The sequence below is a fragment of the Melozone crissalis genome, unplaced genomic scaffold, assembly GCF_028551555.1.
Source record: "Melozone crissalis strain CALT ecotype California unplaced genomic scaffold, PUWL_Pcris_2 ptg000045l_1, whole genome shotgun sequence".
Lineage (NCBI taxonomy): Eukaryota > Metazoa > Chordata > Aves > Passeriformes > Passerellidae > Melozone > Melozone crissalis.
In genome coordinates this window covers 6,688,252-6,708,005 of record NW_026535823.1, presented here as the reverse complement: position 1 = coordinate 6,708,005, position 19,754 = coordinate 6,688,252, and the positions used below count along the sequence as shown (strand labels likewise).

General features: G+C 41.6%; 1 protein-coding gene across 1 annotated transcript in view; it reads right to left on the bottom strand.

Moving 5' to 3' along the window:
* COP1 (COP1 E3 ubiquitin ligase) overlaps positions 1-19,754 on the bottom strand; it is a 125,260-nt gene that overhangs the window by 32,990 nt on the left and 72,516 nt on the right. Inside the window, exon 16 of the mRNA XM_054285696.1 lies at positions 3,657-3,774. Within this exon, the coding sequence (XP_054141671.1) occupies positions 3,657-3,774 (118 nt within the window). The remainder of the gene's footprint in view (positions 1-3,656; positions 3,775-19,754) is intronic.

The following is a 19,754-nucleotide window of genomic DNA, read 5'->3' as shown; positions in this document are numbered from 1 at the left end:
ACACAGCTGGGGAACAAAGGTGATAAGGTGGAACTGAAGCCCCATGAGGCCATCTTAAAGAAATGGATAGTGCTGTTCTGATCCCCAGGATTGGGAGCAGGACCTGTCAGCCTCCTGGCTGGGAGGGAGGGGAAGCAGGCCATGCTCCCCCACACAGACCATGTCACCAACCTTGCTGCTCCCTGAATATTTAGAGTGGAAAGGAAAAAAACTCAAATCACACAACATCCGTCAAATATTTCCAATGACGTAAGACACGAGCCCTGCACCAACGTCCCATTTACCTAAAAATATAGCACAAAAGAGGAGAGATGCGCCTTGTGCTATCCTGCAAAAAAGCTTATCTCAGTCCTCAATGACAGCTGGAATGACAAAGGAGCGATAAGGGAGCTGCAGCAAGATTTGTTAGGCAGTATTATTAGTTAGTATGAGGTCAGATCAGAAAGAAGGTATGAATTTTATCTGTAACACCGTGACTTAAACAGGAGTGCATTCCTAACCGCAGGATGAGATGGGAGGCCCAAAACAGAGCATTCAGCTTCTCTGCCTGGTGCTTGTTCCACATCTGTGCCTGCCCTGTACTGCTGCTCATTCTCCCTTCTCTTGTCCTTACTCTCATAGGAACAGCTCATAGAAGGTAAAAAGGGGTATATACTCCTGCTTTTTTTTTTGGCCCACAAGTACAGGTACTTTCTGTGCTATTAGGACAGGTGTATTTTTAAAATGCTGCTTTTAAAAGCTTCAGAGTTGCCTGGAGACTAAACTTTCCTGCAGGAAGGAAAAAAAAACCAGCAAAAGACTAATCCCTGGTCCACAAGCTGTCAGATTCCTGTGACAGCTGCTGCTCTTAGCTTCCCCTCAAGAGGACCTCAGATACACAGGCACTTCACCTCTATATTTTACTTGCATACCTACTAAGTGTCTTCATTAAAATAAAAACACTTAAGTCTATTACTAATGGGGAGTTTCAACTGTTTATGAATTCCCATCAAGCTCTAGCCATGTATATATTGTTTAGGATAAGCAAGCCATGAAAGAAGAAAGCTATCCATCCTTGAACTGCAAGGAGAGAAAAAGGCCATTGATCCTGGTGGTGTTACACTGCTCTTCTGGTTTCATATCCTCTCCAAAACAACATCTTGGATGCGCTGCTCTGTTAAATCTGTCTCTCTGTAAATCAGCACTGTAATCAATGTGTTGTGCTAAATACCAGGCAGTTCTGAACACCCCTGAGGTCAAAACCTATCTCTACAAGGCAAAGAAAATCAATGCAATCCATAAAACAGCTTTAGCTAGAAATTTAGAGAATCTGAATATATATATATATAATTTTTTTTCTTAAATCAGTGCTTGATTTTTGAGAATCACTACACTGCTGTTGCCTCTACCCAGTCTGCAAAAGGAAAGGCAGGAAAAATAATCTGCTCTGACATTTCTCCCTGTTCACACACCAGAAGGCAGGTGGACCCTTCAGTCAGTCCCCTCACCCTGCTGCTGCCTGTCCAAGTCTGACAGCTCTAACAGCTCAATCAATAACTCCTCTCAGAACTTTGGGAGATGCTTTCTTACAATGCTGGCCCAAACAGAACAGGGCCATTCTGTCCTAAAACATCCCATAAATGATGCTCCACTTGATTATGGCTGTAAAACATTCCCAGCCTCCTCCTGTTTCTATTAAACACTTTGTCTAACAGAGATTTGGTTCAAAGCATTAAATTTAATTTTCTCTGTGTTCCAGATATGAATTTGCAGCCTTATATAGAGTTATAATGTTAATGGAAGTAAGAAGAGAGAAGCTGATTAAATATAAACAGTACCAAAAGCCACCAGGGAATCCTCCATTATGCGGCTCAGCCCACAGTAACTCCCTTGCAGCCTGAAAACACCTTAAAATGCTGTGTTTCACTGGGTAAAAACATGGGACAGAACCAAGCTGGATAACCACTGGCTCAGCACAAGGCAGGTAGATCTGCTCCTGTGATCCATCCCTGCTGCCCTCAGGGGTTAGACATGAATGTGCTGAGATCCAGGATTCCCCTGCAGCCCCTCACCCTCCCCATCAGGTAAGAGGGTTCACCTCTGGTTTGCAGCCAGCCACTGCCAATTTTCACTAGGTGACCTAGTGAAAATTCATTCATTCATTGTCATGTGATTGAAAACCCATCCAGAAGAGATGCAGCCACATCTGGCTTTGGGGCAGACACATCTGGCTATGTAACTGAACAGAAGCTGGAGAATATTGCTCCTCAGGGCCTCCATAGCAGATCTTATGGTCTGCCCTGGCTGAAGAGCTGCATGCTATTAGAGTCACAAAACACAGCTTCTCTTTGTCCACTTTCTAACCCAAATATAAGCCCAAAAAGGGCCTTCACAGAACAGATAATAAATTACCAGGGAACAGATCAAACAGTCAGTCCTACTTGAGCTGCTTTCAGGCTGTGGCTAAACCTCCTCTTCAGACCATATACATAGCAGTACTATTTGATCTCTTCTGTCACTCATCAGTTGTGTTCTACTGCAGATTATTATCCCCAGGGCTCTGCCAGCAGCTTTCTCCATCACAGAGCTCTGGTCAGGAGCATCCTCAGTGCATACACACTGCCTGCCCAGCCACTCCAATTGCCATTTCCAACTCCCAGCCTCCTCCTTTTCCTTCCTCAAGCTGTCCCCTCTTTGAAAACTGTTGAAGAGCTCAAGGGTAAAAACTCAGTCTGCCTGCAAGGTCCACCTGCAGCCTCCCAAAGTAAGCACTTGGGCACAGGAGCCACATCTAGTTGTCTTCATATTCCTCTTAAGCATTTCAGCTCCACAAGACAGAGCACAGCCAAGTGACACCACAAATGAATTTCTATTTTTGACTTGGAGAAAAGCAACGATCTGCCTCCCAAAAGCACAGCAGCCTGTGAGAGCAGCCACCCACACAGGTGAACTTGCTCAGCAGCTCTGAAGAGCACAGAGAAGTGAGGGCTGCACAGTTTTTAGCCCACATTGTTGCGTTGTGATTTCAGGATTTACCTCAGAAACCCAGTTCCTCCCATGATAATTCCCTCCCAGGTGTATCAGTCACCTCTCCTTCCCCCTCCCCTGCCCCCTCCAAGCACTGTCTGTCAATCCTGGAATTCCAGAAGGGCGTCGAGTGATTGGCAGAATTCAGAAGATGCTCTCTACCCCTTGGGGGACATTGGGTCATCCAGGTGTCCTCTGTCCCTTGAGACCTGGTTGATGGCTTCCTACCCCTTCCCTCCCCATCTCCCCTGGGTATAAGGGTGAGCAAACGACACAGTTGAGAAAGTTCTGTTGGAGCAGTTGCTGTATTCAGAGGCCTGTGGGCCAGAATAAACCTCTGGATTAAAACCCTCCATCAGAACCTACTCCTTTCCTTCACCATCACCCTAAAGCTTCTCCACCAGAGGTAAACCCAAGGGGCAGACCCTGTTATGAGGGGAAGCTCCATCCCACAGCCACCAGAGTTCCTGCAAGCCTGGACTTGTCCCCACTATCACAGCTGCAGCACCCAGCCAGCCAAAAGTGTCTCTGGGGTGAAAACACCACAGTTGGTGCTATTTGGTCAAGCAGCAAGGGCCAGACAAGCTCAGGCATGCCCCATCTGGCTATATTAGGAAATATTCCAACACTACTTAAGAGGCAACACTTACGCAGAGACGATTTCTTCGCCGCTGACGAACTTTGCATAGGAGACGGCCTTGCGGTGCCCCTTGAACACCATGATGGGCTGCTTAGTGTTGCGGAGGTCGTAGTAGTGAACACAGTGATCTGCACACCAGGAAAAAAAGGAATTTACATTTTGTCACTGACATGTTTTATGAAAATCCTTTCGCTAGATTTATTTATTAAATAAATGTAATACTTTTAATTATTAAATTAATTTTAATTATTCAATTACTTTTTCTCCTGAGAAGCTAAGAAGCCTCAGAAAGAAATGTAAACAATAATTATCTGATGGCTGTGGAATGTGGTCTGGAGATGGTTTACCAACAGGCGTATCTTGAATTGGTTGCATGTGAATTGTTTTTAATTAATGGCCAATGACAGCCAGCTGTGTCAGACTCTCTGGTCTGTCACGAGATTTTATTATTCATTCTTTTCTAGCCTTCTGATGAAATCCTTTTTTCTATTCTTTCAGTATAGTTTTAGTAGATAACTTTCATAGAATATAATATAATGTAACTATAGTATAGTATAATGTAACTACAGTATATTATAATGTAGCTTTCATATAATGTAACTTTCACATAATATAATGTTCATATATAATTTTCATATAATACAACATAATATAATTTTCATATAATATCATGTAATTTTCCATATAATATAGCATAATTTTCATATCATATAATACCACATAATTTTAATATAATATATATATATTTCATATCATATATTATTATATAATAATAATAAATGAGCCTTCTGAAACATGGAGTCAAGATTCTCATTTTTTCCCTCGTTATGGGGACCCTCAAGCACCCCCACATTTAATCATTTGGGAAGGATGCACAGGACTTGGAATGATCACAATAAAAATCCTGCTTGCAGTTTCCACATCTCACTTCAAGCCCTGTCTAGGATAAACAGTCTGTGCTACAGTAAAAGAGGGTTCCTAAAACAGCCCCAAAATTCATTCGACAAGGGGCCATGCTCCCTTTCAAAGGGTCAGGAAGGGAAAAAGGTGCATTCACATGTGTGTGCCTGTACATGTCCTGCAAACCCCATGACCCTGTTCAAGGCAGCAGCTAAAAGGACTCTCACCTCTCCTGCCTGCCTTCTCAGCTCCCTGCCCAGCCACTCCAATTGCCTTTTCCAATTCCCAGCCTTTTCCTTCCTCAAGCTGTCCCCTCTTTGAAAACTGTTGAAGAACTCAAGGGTAAAAACTCAGTCTGCTACTTAAACTGGATTGTGGAAAAACAGGATTAAATTTGTCATGCTTGCTTCTGGATGGATCACCTTCCTACCTTTGCCTTTTGCTTCTCTCCTCTGATTTTATTACCAATCAAGAAAGAAGTAGCATTTCTGCTAATGAGGGAACAGACTAAATTCCAGTTCATTTTAAGATTTAATTCACAGATGTGCCCTAGTGCCACAACCATATGAAAGGGATCACAGCAGAATTAGTGATACATTTGCTTTTCTGCACAGCCAAATGTCAATTCCAAAGAAACAAGAAAAACAAGAAGAGAAACCTCATGAGACCTACGCCCCAAACACCCCACCGTGCTCCTTCCAGCTCAACAAGGTTAATAAGCTTCTTCCTTCCCAACTTTCAGCCTTTAATGTTGAATTTCATTTAATTACCTCTTACTATTCTGGAAGCACAGGGAGGGAAGGCCACACACATGGAAACCAAGCTGGACATCTCTCTCACTGAGCAACTTGTGATACCCAGACATTGCTGAAATCTGCTCTGACCCTCCTCCCACTGAAATAATGTCCCACTGGTGGAAGATGATCACAAAGACTACATAAAAATTAATTAAAAGCCAATAGCTACAGCTATTTTTGTGTTTGCACAGCATTTCAAAGCTGGGTGTTGTCCTCTGTACAACTGAGAGAGCTGCTGTCACAAAATCCCATGTGGTTTGAGAGATAAACAGGTTTACATCAATCACCAGAGCAGCAAGGGGAGCTCCTCCCCCAGATTAAGGAGCTAATTGGGGGTCATGGAGTGGGGACTGTGTCAGAAACACCTTCAATAAAATAAGGTGGGCAGGCAAGTCACCTTCCCCTCTCACTGCTTCCAGCACTTTACTGTCTGCAGATGACCAGCTCAGAGGCTTCTATGGGTAAGGATAAGGATTTCTGGCTCTCTTCCTTCTCAAGGTGTAAAAGCAGATGCTCCAAGCAGCCACACCAAGTTTTCTCCACCACTTACACTGCCAAATTACTCTTATGGTGAAATCCAGCAGCTCCTGCACCCCTTACTATCAGCACTGAAGATGCTTTGCCCCAAGCACTCCTTCAAACACCTCCTGTGTCTTTCACCTCTGAAATACTAAACCTCCAAGCAACCAAAATCTCAGCGTGCTCCTACCATTTGGGTTTTTTAATTAGCTGTACAGCGACATGATGTTGCAACAGGCTAATTGCACATTGGGTTAATTTTCTAAGGGACTCTGAATTAAGCATTAATACTGTAACAAGATCTGGGCATCTTGGTCCCTTCTACTTCCCTGAAAGCTGGAGCCAAGAAACCCCACAGTTTTTCATCTATGCAGCAGACCTGTGGGAGCTGTGAAACAGTTAACTGGCAATTGCTATTTTAATGAGCAGAATTATTCTAGCAGGGCTTTTTATTAGGAATCAGTTAGTGGATAAGCCTTTCAAGTCTATTTTTGCTTACAGTTTCAATACTGGCCCATCATTAGGGCACCTTTTTGAGCACAGATTTCATCCTTCAAGTAAATAGCAGGGAAAGGGATACCTGCATGTGAGCAGCTGGAGCAATGCAGAGAGGAGAGAGCTGTAGCAGGGCAGACAAGTCTATTTGCAGAAGAGAAGCATGAAGTTGCATTCACCTTCCAAACATCCCAGTAAACAGCTCAAAGCCTGGCAGCATCTGGCCCCAGCACGGCTGTGCCTCTGGGCATCAGCAGGGCAATCAATCACTGTCTGCTCTCATCACAACAGGTCTGAGGCAACCAGCAAGGCCACTGGGCTCCAAAATTAGCCACTTAATTATTAATTGATTATTTCACCAGACAAAGTGTTGGCGCCCAAATGGGTTTTAGTTTTTTGTTTGTTTTTTTTTTTAATTCAATTGAAGCAGCTATTTTTAAGTAGATACATGAAGATGAATGCTCAGTGCACTCATTAAAATCTGAACAGGTGGTCATGTTTTACAATTAAAGAGATACTCTCTCTTGTAGGCCATATGGACTTCACAAAAAACATGATAAAAATGCCATCTGCTGAGGAAGTAGAGAGCCCCAAAGTGAAGTGAAATGAGAAAAATACAACTCCCAGAGATCTCAGCAGAAGCCTTGCCTGGTGGACTTTGATGAGCTGAAATTGTCTGGGATGGGCAGAATCTCTGGCACACCAGCAGGTCAGAGGTGAGGTGACAGGGTGATCTGGGAGGCTCAGAAAATGAGATTTTCCCAAGAGGCAGATGAAGGTGGGGTAAATGGAGTGAGCAATGAGGGGAATCAAACGCTTCCTGCGCTCCACAAGAACCTATCAGCTCCTCCAGCATCCCTGGCAGACCATGCTCCACTGCCAACCAGCAACACCAGGGGTATTTGTTTCCTGTTTGCTCTTTAAAATTAACATTAATATCATAATTCAGCTAATCTCTACCCCAACTAGAAAACTCACTCTGAACAAGTTCATTTTAGAATTCACATTTAGAGTGTTAAAGCCTCCTGCCTGCCCAGCCCTTGGGCAGCAACAGCTCCCTGCTTCACCCTTTCTTCTGCATTCAGGCTTAATTTAAATATTGATGAAATAAAGGGAAAGAACATGTATATATTTCATAACAAATTAAACACTCCAGAACAATTCTCATCTAGTTCAATGTCACTGCAGAAGCTGAGCATGACAGAAATCTGCTGCTATACCTTCTGAATTCAAATGTTTGCTGGCAAGTCGTTTTATTTTTTATACATGTATTTTTAAGTGATCTCAGAAGGCAAAAAGGACAGCTGAGCTCTGCCATTGCTGCAGAGGTCTCTGACCAGAAGCCTGAGTTTTTAAATAGTGCTTTTCCATTACTCTCAGCTTACTTCCCTTAAGACACTGCTGCTTTCACCTTTGAGCCATCAAGTGACAACTAATCAAGGATTCAGACTTCTCCAAACTCCTGAGATCTTGCCACCTCTTCAGTAAATACAACCCATGTCAGCAAAGGATGGCATCCCTCTCTGCTCAGCTGCTCATAAATTCACACGACTCCAGCTGGCAGGAAAAGGCCAAAAGAGAAGGATGGGTTTGTGCTGAACAAGGTGAAAGGATCAGCACCTCCTCAGCCTCAATTCTCACATTCAGCTTGGTTGCAGGGGTAGGGATGCAGTAAATGAGCTCATGAGTTGGTTATATAGTCACAGAAAATCAGGTTTCAGAATTTCTAAAATAAGAGAATTGGGAATTGCTAATGGAGCCAGCAGCATCATAGGTAATCTCCGAGTTATTAAGAAAAATGGAATTGATCTTGGGTTTTTAGTTGTTTAAACAAAAGAAAGAAAAGGACAGTCTGCTTTTCCCAAAAGTGATTTTCCTTACGTTCAGACTTGTTAAAAAAATTTACAAAACTGCTGCTACCAGCAGGCTTTAGGTTCAACACCACCTATTGTAAAGCTCTTACTGTGTAGTCCTGGGCAGCAGCTCCACAAAGAGCAGCAAGGGTTATGAGAGGGTGGCACACAGCAGCAGTTCTATCTTTCACTGAGCACCAGCACACACAAAATCAGAGAGCAGAGCAACCCCACTCTCCAGGTAATATTCATCTTGTAGGTCATGTGTTTCACCCATTTTCACCATGAACATTAATCAGCATCAGCTAATTCACAAGACCCCCCCAGGCTTTTTTCAACCAAGAACCACTTACTTGAAGGAATATCAAGCCAAGGACAGCAAAACAAAAAATTTACCTGCAATGCAACAGTTTTATATTCAAAGGATGCAGCCACTAGAAAGACCCAAGAGCTGCATACAAAGGTTCTGTGGCTCTCCTCTGGAAAACTAAATTGCTGGAGAATCAATGCCCATTTTTCTTATTTCAATCATTTAAAAATGCACATTTCTCAACTGTTCAATATTTAGATTATTGATCCATTAAAAAAAGAAGTCCTTTACATTACTTGGATTTCTCAGCACTCACAGACTTGAGAATATAATGATGCTCCTTGTTCCACAGCAGATAAATGTCACAGACAAGAAAATGCCCATATTGAAATGCACAGCTGTCAGGTAGGCAGCCAGATGTTAATTAAGTGGTCTGGTAGAATTATTCTGTGATCAAGTCACATTTTTGACTTTTTTAAAATAAAATACATCTTCAATAACAAACCTAAAGGTCAAAATAATTTCATATATTAATGCTCTGGCTACAGCCTGCAGTCCTGCATATCTCATGCTACAGATCTTTTACTGAAACAGAAGCTCAGGCTGGACTGTAATCTTTAATGTGCTCTTGTGCTTCTCTACCATGGTGGTCTGATTTGATACATTTAGTAACTCATGTCCTCAGCTCATGATTGCCACATGTTCCTCATTTGTCTGTTTTCCTCCATGTGAACTTCAAGCTTGGATCAAGGCTGCCTTGTTTTCACCAGTGAAACTCTGTACATCAGCAGTAACAATGAGAGACATTTATAGTCTGAGGGGGTGTATTTAAATGACCTCTTTAACAAGGCAAACTGAGTCAGAGCAAATTTGGTGCAAGATACCTCTGCTTGCCATCAATTAAATTATGCTGGGGAAACCAAAAGAACAGCAAAACAAAAGGGTATAAAACAAGCCCACAAGATGCTTTTCATCAAAATGAAAGAGGAGAGACATGACTTTCTAACATTTCATTTCAGTTTTATTTCCATTGCCTAAAAAAAAGATTTCAGAGTTCCTGGAGGACGCCTCTATCACTCAAACATTGAAGGAGTTAGCTGAAATCCAATTATATATATATTTAAACATCTACCTACACAAATTGATCTTTTTCCACTCATTTCTCCTCTGTATACCAAGTGTAAGCAAGATCACTCAGTTTTCAGGGCTCTGAGAATTGTATCCAGGCAACTTGTTTAGCAGGAAAATATAACTACATCCTTATGCATTCGAGTGTCCAGAGTACAGTGGTTCAAATCAAAGCTTGCTTTGAGTGTCTTTGGGTAAAAGGAAAGAGCACCCACTGTTATTTCCCTACCTGATGTGTCATCCTGATGAGTATTTGCTGAACAGAGATAAACAAGAAGTAGAACAACAGAACTTTAGATGGGTTAACCAAGTCTCTTTTTTGGCCAAGCTCAGTATGATTTCTTGCTCTAAAAAAGGAAGCTTGAATCCACAAAGGTAAAGTCTTTGACTGGACTAAAAATGGAAACAGGATCAGGAGACTCAAAGACCTCAGTTTTCACCAGGAAAAACCTTTCTTCTGTTAGGGAGGAGAAAGAGGAAGGAGATAAAAAGGAAAAACATCCTGGTTTAAAAATAAACTCAAATCACTGTACTTCCATACAGTACACTGGGGATGACATGGCACAGGAGGGTACCTTAGTCCTTAGAGAAACCTAAACAAGGGCCAGGTAAACAACACCTGAGGAAAGGCTGCCATCTCAGCTCAAACCCTGCAAATTAAGTGTTTGAAAACACATTTCCTTAAATTCCAGAGGAAATCTAAAAAGGCCATCTACCTAGCTCCGGAATTACTTACAGACTTACTGAAAAGTCATTAATAAAAAAAGTGGAACTTCTCCAGTGGATCTTCCATGTACCTGTGCACCAGGAAATGGAGCTTCCCTGCAAAGGCAATGATATCAAAGGCTGGTTGAAAGACAACTTAGAATTTAATTATGAGGAAGCTCAAATGAAACTTAATCCTATATAGAATGCCATATCTGTCAGAAGTCCATTTTTGCTCAAGGGCCCTGAAAGTCATGGAATACTGTAGGTTGGAAGGGACCTCTGAAATCCAGCCAGTCCAACTGCCCAGTCAAGGATGGGACAGCTGCAAAGTTGGATTCAATTTCCAAGTTAAATAATTGTGTTCAAGAGCCCTACTCAGTCACACTCCAAGCATTTCCAAAGACAATTCTATAAACTCTTCCCTCAGCTGTCTTGAAAGTGCTCTTATGTCAAAGGATTAGGGAGAATTTTTTTTTAATACAAACTTGCCTAAGCTATTTGCTCTTGACATAAGAAAGGCAAGGCATTAGCCCACCTCTCAGCACTACAGCAATAATGTTTGGGCTGTGTTTTGCTGCACAGGTTTCTGGCTTCTCAGATCTTTCAGGTTTTGTCTATCTACACCCACACAATGGGGGTGGCATGAAGCACTGTCATACAACCTTAGCTCTCCTTTAATTCACTTTTCTTTTTTCTTACTAGTGAAAAAGAAAAAGAACAGCTCAATTTTAACTGCTGCCAAGCCTGTAATACCAAACAACAGTACTTGCAGATCTTCATGTGACTGAGGTGGCTTTATTCAGAAAGTTTGGGGTACAGATTTAATCCTCCCTACAGCAGAAAAGCAGGCTGGAGTTTGAACATCCATATGTGGGTCTTGCTCTGGAGAGAAGACTGAAGACATAGGACAGCTGAACATTCCATCTTTGGGAATAATTCAACTCAACGAGACAAGTGAAACTCCATGGAATGACAACTCCCCCAAAAAAATCTCTTGGCAGAGAGGGCAGAAGAGACAGCAGGGAGGAAAAAAGGATCTTTATTGCAGCAACAGAAATGCAGAGTAGGATTTGACAAAGAATGGTGAAGAAGCCTTCCAGCCAACAAAACAGTATAAAAAGATCTATTTCAATTGAGAGAGTAATACTGGAATGGGATATGATGAGCACAAGGTTTGGCCTATTACAAACCACTTCTGGAAGGGAAGACAGTGTAATAGTTTCCACTACATAAAAGAAATAGATGTTTCAGGAAAAGAAAAGAGATGACAATGCATTAGGGACAGGGAGAAGTGGACTTGAATTCACAGAAACAAAGCCCTGCACTAAAAATTAGCACAAGAATTTTCTGAAGAAGGAATTAGATAATACCAATACAGTAAGTTGACATCAGTGACCTCTGTACAAACAATTTCCTTTACTGTAAAGGCAAGAGATTAAAAATGGGTTTGATACAGCCTGAAGCAAAGAACCTTTGCAGACAAAACTGTCTGGAGCATCCTGCTGAAGAATGCAGTGTGCTGCTTCTCTCCTGCAGCATAGCAAATCACATGAGGAGCAGACAGCAGAATGTCACTCATGACCCATGTCACTGCAACACCTTCCCCCAGAACTCTGCAGCACAGGTAAAGCTAACTGTGCTAAAAAAAGCTAATTTTTTATTTTTTCTGTTTGTACCTTCCCTTCCAAAAAAGCCCCAATAAAGCAAGAAAAATTTATCCCAACGGCCATTATCACAGGCACATTAAAATGTTTGCTGGATATGGCTTTGTATTCACAAGTTTTTCTTCCAGCAGAAACTGCAAGTGCTTTGTTTCTATAATTAAGACAAAATTACTCATTTGATGCCTTTGCTTTTTTCTCTTCCTTTTACCTGGAGTTTCCTTTGCAGTGAAGGAACAGTTTTTCTCTGAATAACCATTTTTCTGCAGCCCTGGGGAAATCTCAGCAATCTCTTTTAGAAGCAATGCTCTGGTCCACAGCAGCAAACTGTAACAATGCCCTTATTTTGTATTGCAGGTGTGTGTCCAAGATGATTTGGGATGCAGTACTTCATTTATATTTGCTCTCAGAGCTCTGTCTAGACAAGTGGTACCAGACTCCTGGGGAGGTCCTGCACACCCCATCTTCATAGGTGTCAAACATTCAGTGGCCACCCAAAAAGAGACTGAACTTGAGAAAAGCATTCAATACATATTTTCCCTGCAGGTGAAAACCTCCCCCATGTGCTCCTAAAGACTATACAAGATTAAGCAAGGTCTGTATGATTCATTTTGCTGGTAGCAAAATCTTAAAAAAGCCCAAACAACTGAACCCTTTAAAGTGAGGAAGCCACAGAGCCCATGATGTTAGTGAGGAGATGAAAGGAAGTTTCTAAAGCAGAGCAAGGCACATGGGTATTTGGAGATGACAACTTAATCTCATTTTCCTACACTGCAATACAGATGATGGGCAACAGCCTCCAAAGATTATATTTAAGGAATCCAATGGAAATCCACCCTCAAAAAAAAACATATTTAGGGAATTCAACACAAATCCAGCACAGGTTTTCATTTAAACAAACAAAGAACACAGCTTTGAGAAGAAGGAAAATGACCAACAGCGTTCTGTTTAGCAAAATGGATGATAAAAGGGGCACACTGAGAAAGCTCCACTCCATGAAAACTGAAATAAAGAGCTGAGGTTAGACTGAATGTCTGTCAGCTTAATCTCTGGCAAAACCAACAGCACAATAAGACCCTTCTACAAAAGAAAGGCTCAGGGGTGTCTCAGCACAGGGTTTCAGGTCAGCACTTGAAATATTTTGACAGAGCTCTGCAGGAAACACTATACCCTGCTTCAGCCAGGGATTTGCATCTCCTACTCACACCAGCTGCACTATTTTTTAAAAAATATACACCAACACTAGCATTCCTCTAAAGATCTATATCTCCCTCTGCTGAACAGATAAAGAGAACAGCAGCCTTGATGGGAACTGCCAACTGGGTTTTTAACCTTTGTATTCCACAGATTCCCTATAGCTCAAAGTTACAGATGACATTTGCCAGGTTATGGATAATGGTCTTTACACACTGGGGACATTTTGTTACTGACTTGTCTAAAGCTTTTGATCCAGCAGCCCATAAAGCCTTCACCCTAAATAACTTGTTTTACATTAAGGAGAGAAGGAAGAGACATAAAACATTAGATATTAATCAGTTGACAAAAGGGCTCTGAAGGGAGAGGGAACCTAAACAGATTTCTCTAGAACTCTTTTGAAACTTTGACCTTTATGGTTTTAAAGAGCTATAGCAATTTCTCACAGGAGTAAGGGATAGATGGTTTTTGTGCAATTCAAGGGTTGTTGTCTATCAGACTGCTGGAGAAACAAAATATTCAGTACACAGAAGCAGGATTTACTAATGCTACAAAACTAATGAAGAAACAGCAGTAATGACCTGAAGTTTTGGAAAGAAATCATTCTTTACATCTGAAAGAGGAAAAAATAATTACACACTGTTCAGATGCAACATTCAGTTATGCGCCTAACACAGCTTTTCTCACTGACTATGTAAATGCATAACTCCACATGCACTAGTGCCTGTAAGCTGATGTCCAAAATAAATTTTATGACACCTAAAACATGTGAACAGGCATTTTATGTAAAAGGTGCTTCAATCCATGCTGTTTAAATAGACTAGACCTTGGAAGAGATGAAATAGGAGCCATACTTGTAGATGGAGTGCTGGGTACATCTATCAAAGCTAAAAATACCATGGCATTTGCTGAACACATCTCTCTCAATTCAGATACATACTGCACACAACAAACACTCTTCATAATGCCAAAGCCATGTCAGCTCTGGTTCTTGAAAGAAGCAAAGTTGCACAAGTCACAGAGCTGTGATGCAGGGAAAGGGCAGCACAGTCAGATTCCCTGGAACCACACACTCCAAGAGGTCAAGATCATGTAGACAAGGCCTTGAGGCATTACAAAAGATGGATGTGAAAGGAACATCCTCCCTAGGATTTTAAGGGTGCATTTATGAAGCTTTCAGGTTTCTGTTGTATTAGCAGACATCATAAAAAGAGAACCAAACAGGCTTCAGAGCAGTCAAAGCAGCTCTAAGGAAAGGGAAGTGCAGGCTCCTGAGAACCTGAGTTGGCCAAATTATCAGTCAAACCTGATTTTAGTCCAGAACTACATTTTGCTTCACTAGCCTGAGGAAATATTAGTGTTAACTAGCTGCTGGAGATGATGATCTGGTTCATTACCTAAACTGACCTCACAGCAGACTCCATTGAAGGAGAGGAAGGATATTAGAACTGTCACAATTGCTAAAATCCAACCTTCAGATAAGAAGGCTTAAATCAAAGGTATGGTAGACTGTGTATACAGGGAAACAAGCACAGGAATGTGATGATACACAGGTATCCAAGGTGGAAAAGAAGCAACATACCCTAAGTAGGCAATGAAACAAGTAATGTGAAGAGTAACTGGTTTTCCACATGCATCTACACACTCATTTTTTGTCATTTTCTTGAGATTTAAATGGCTGATATGAACCTTGCCCAAACATTCAAAACTCTACTCTTAAAGACTCATGCAATGTTTAGATGCTCAGACACTGAAAAGATGCCCTTGAGATGAGAGCCCACACTGCACTCACTGGTTACAGATTTTCCTGTGCTATGTGACAATCTTCACCAGTTAGTATGGAAGCACAGTACCCAAATAAAAGGCTGGAACAGTTAATCCATGCAGTCTGAACAGGAGAAAACACAGGAAGCCATTACAGAGGATGTCATTCCAAAGAGCAATTCCTTTGAATGAGCTACCAGTAAAACTGCAGAGGTTGGAAAGCTTTAAACTCTCAAAGGATACAGCAATAGCTAGCAGCAAGAGCAATTTGGCGTTCTGAGAAAAAGATGAATGTTGGAGTTGGCTATCTGTTCCTGAATTCCAAGGCTCATTTCAACTTAAATTTGAATTTCGTCACATTGACTAAATGACTTCTGTGCCAGTTGTAAGACAAAATGTTCATGAAAAGAATATTTAAGCAAACAATTAGCACGCTCATTTCTGCCAATGACAGATTTATCCTTTTCTCTAGAGAATCAAATGGAGCTTTTCAAGTTCATTTTATTCATTCACTTGTTACTGAAGTGTGATGACCTCTGGGACAAAGTTAGGAAACTCCCCAGTAGGTCTCTATATTGTTAGTCACTATTCATTGCAATTGCTTTATCCAAGGCAAGTCAGATACTGCTTTTTCTGTGTAAGTAAAAAAGTTCTATCAGCTCTTGAACTCTTAAGGCTTATGTGAAAATTGCACATGCAACACATCCTGCACACTGATGTGAGGTTTCATGTCCCTTTGTGATTTTCTAGGAAGCAGTGGCAGCAAGGCAGAAGACACTACCTGACAGATCTGGCAGCATCTCTGATGTGCAGGAACAGAAAAATCAGCTTAACTACAAAGATCTTAAGTTCAAATAACATGGTATAGGTGCAGTTCTTCTCACTGTCAGTCCTGAGCAGAAGTACAATGTGACCCACCTACCAGAGCCAGAAAAATTGCCTTCACCAATCTTTGTTCTTCATTCCTTCATCCTTTTGTCCTTCACCAAGGACAGCAGAAGGCTTGGTTTGATATCTCACCTTCATTTACATCCCAGGGTCCATGAAGAGGGATGACATGCAAGTCAAACCTTCAAAGATTTGTCCTCACCTAAAAAACCCCACTAAGCTCAGTGTTTCCACTACAATAAGTACTTTGGGACAGAAATATGATCACAGTCTTCCTGGCCAAAAATACAGATTCTAACAAACAATCCTTAACTGACTGAAGTGCTGTAAATGCTTTCCCATGCAAAACAAACAAAGGCTTTGCAGTGAATTCTGGAATGAGTTTGAATTAAAGGTGACAAATGTGCACTTCCAAAACACAAATCTTGTCCCCTACTTCCCCTGCCAACAGCCTCAGAGATCATGGACTAGAGGAAGGTTTATTATTACCTACCCACGAAACAAAAAGACACTGCAGGTAAAGCCCTATCCAAGTAATGGGCAAGCCCTGAACTGCTGCATGCCCCTGCTTTCATCAAGGTTGAATTCTGAGCACTCACTGCTGTGAAGTTTTTCACAGGTTTGAAAGGAATGCCTAACCTTTGTCTGTGCCTTTAAACACTGAGCTCAATTCATACACTGAAGGCAATCTCATAGCACAAGCCCTAACTCCACCCTAAACATGTCATATATTCACACAAATAGATCCTTCCTGAGTCACTGCAGGCTTTCAACAGAATACACTGCTCACCCATGAGAATCTATTAAGGTAAGACCTTGCTCTCAGCTGGAAAACATTAATTCTCTTCCAAAAAGGCACACTATACCTTCTTGGTCATTAATATCCCATCATTCTTCTGAGCTGAGTGACAAGGCAGGTAAGTCACCCAGATCTGAGTCAATGTACAAGGCTAACTCTACAGGGAGATGTTTGGAAAAGAGAAATCACTGCTCCAGTTACTGCATCAGAAAAATCAATATTTCACTGGCCAGGAGAGTCTCCAAAGTGGCCCCACTTGGATACCAGGTATATTAGAAAAATGGAATGATGATGATGATAAAAAAGCCACTTTTGACCCTGAAGTCTAAGTGCATCAGGGTGCTGCAGAGACCTTAAGGGGTGGGTAAATAGCTGCAAATGAAAACAAAGCTGTTGACACAACAACTGGAGTGCTTCATAATTTGATCCACAGCACCAAATTAGTTTTGTGACCATTCCAAACCAGAATGCAACACCATTGTTCAATGCTAAAGATGGTGCACAGGAAACATCCTTCAACAGCCTGGCAAACATGGTGGGGAAGGGCAAAAATCACCTTCAAAGGAAAAGCAGAAAGTGGGGAAGGGAATAAGGAAGAGAGAGAGCTGGTAAGAAAGGAGAAGCTCAGCATTAAGAGCAGACCTCATGTTCACTGAGGGTTTGCCCCTTGTTAGTGAACACTAGCATTGATGCAGGCTGCCAAAAACCTGTCTGGGGCTGGCACTGGTGCTCAGTGGATCAGGGAATAACCTAATCCAGAAAAAAGGCAGTGCAGTTTTGGCCATGGAATTGGTAGAGTGAAGAAGAGATGGAAAAGCAAAATGAGGGGTGCTCAAGAGGGAGTATGGCATCTCCGATGCAGGCAGCCTCCAACTCTGCTGCTCTAAGCAGTAAGATCAGCATCAATCAGCACCACCCCACTTTTTCCCTGCTGTGGTCACTTCATCTGAACCCACACTAACAAGAGTTTGTGACAACATAGCAAAGCTGTTTTAGAGACTGACCAAAGCTAAAACTAATGCAGCAAAACCTTAAGTTCTGACTATGCTGCAGCTGTTCTGCTGCTATCCTGTCCATATGCGTTCCTCTGCTGCTTGCACTTATTTTGCGAAGCTCCTGCAGAGGAGACAGTCTCTGTCCTGCATCTCTGCAGCCCTGAGAAACCTCTCCTCTCAGCCCTCAAACCCCCCTCAGTTGTGGGTCCTACAGGGAAAAAATACAGTGTTTGAGGAGATGATGCACCTAATGTCACAGAAGCTTCAGATCTCTGAATTCTCACAAAACCTCGGCATAATATATGGGAAATAAAAAGTCAGTGGAAGCTGCTGACACTATTACAGCAGGCTGGGAATAAAACATTCCTACTATCAATAGCTACACTGAGCTCACTGGAGTTAGCAGACAGTCTGATCTCACCCAGACTGCACAACTTGGCCATTCCAGCTGCGAAGTGCATGATGCATTTTCAGCCTTTAGTTTTCTTTTTAAAGCAGGGAAACGGCACTGCTAGAAAATATATGGGTTAAGGACATCAGTGCTATTGCTGAGGCAGAACAATAATAACTTCAGCCATGATTTATATAGCTAATTTCAGAATAAAACCCTATCTGTTTTTAAAAAAAGACCACAGAATGACCTGATTTTGTATTTGGCAGTGATTACAGTTTATACTGGACAATGTTTCAACTCAGAAAGCATGCAAATAGAATATTTTATTAAAGTAACAGACAAAAGGGGTCTTTTCTTCTTTATGTGCCCTCTCCACTGCAACAGATTTTATCAGGCTGCAACCAGACACACCAGCTTTCCCCTCACCTGAAGTGCCTGATTTTAAGTGAATTACTTCTCAAACCAATATCCATTTCTCTCTTCTATAGGCTCTATTTCTAGTTTATGGCCCATTTGTTCTGTTTTAAGCTACCCAAGATAATTTTTTTTGGTCATCTAAAAGCTTCAGAGTGAAGAGTCCAGAAAAGAAACTTATATATCATCCACATTAGATGCTAATCCTGGGATTTGCTTTTATAGTAGCATCTAAAGCTTGTTTTCCTACATCATCTGAAGCCAATTCAGTGCTCTCTACTAGAGAAGAGTGTTCCTCATGGAGATATACAGTCTAACAATGCTTTTAAAGATGGTTATATTTAAATGAAATCATCACAGCAAATCCTGTGACAGAACCCCCCCATTTCAGTCACTGTGCCACAAGGTTCACAGCCTGACTTTGCTTCATTCTCTGTAAGGAATCTTGAACCAGAGATCCGGGTTTAACAAAACCATTTCCACCTGCACCCAGTTTCCATGCTGCATTGCCAAATAAAAGGAGGAAACTGAAGGACTGGAGGTGTGGATTTGGAAGCAAAGTCAGGCTGTGAACCCTGTGCTGCCTCAGCTCACCTAATTCATGCCATGTGCTGGTAGATCTCTAAGGGACCTTGCTTACAATTTTTCCTGCAAAAGAGAATTTTAAAAATGGAGAAGGCAGAAAGGTACCTCTCAACCTTTCACCTCTGCACAATGCAGCATCATGGGCTGTGTGGGCCAACAGCCAAAATATTACAAACAAGTGAGAAGAAATGTAAGATAAGGACAGGTGGAAAGGACAAGGACCTTCAGATGGTCATCCTGTTTCTGTGGTGAAGGCAAGGGAGGAACTAGCACAGAGATGCTGATCTAGCTGAAGCATCTGATTAGGAAAACCCACTTGAAGAAGCCATTCTGAACAGATGGATGCAATTGGGCAAGATGCAATTGTCAAGGGCAGAGCTTTTCTTAAGCAAAGTGTGAAAGAACAGGACATTATGAAAAGATGCTCCAGCTTTATGAGTGGTTAAGAGAGAACCTTTAAAGAAAATAAAAATGTCAACCTGAAAAAATTTCTACTTCAGTCAAAATTACATTGCTTAAAGAAGTGATGCTGGCTTTCAGCTATTCTGCATACAGAAAAAAGGAACTGAAATGTGTATGTAATTAATAGTATAGTACATCAATTTACCTCTTCCTTTTATAGCTCAAATATTACATACCAATACTTTCTCCCTAACAATTTTATGAATTGCTTACCTCATCAAGTCTTAAACTATAGATTTATA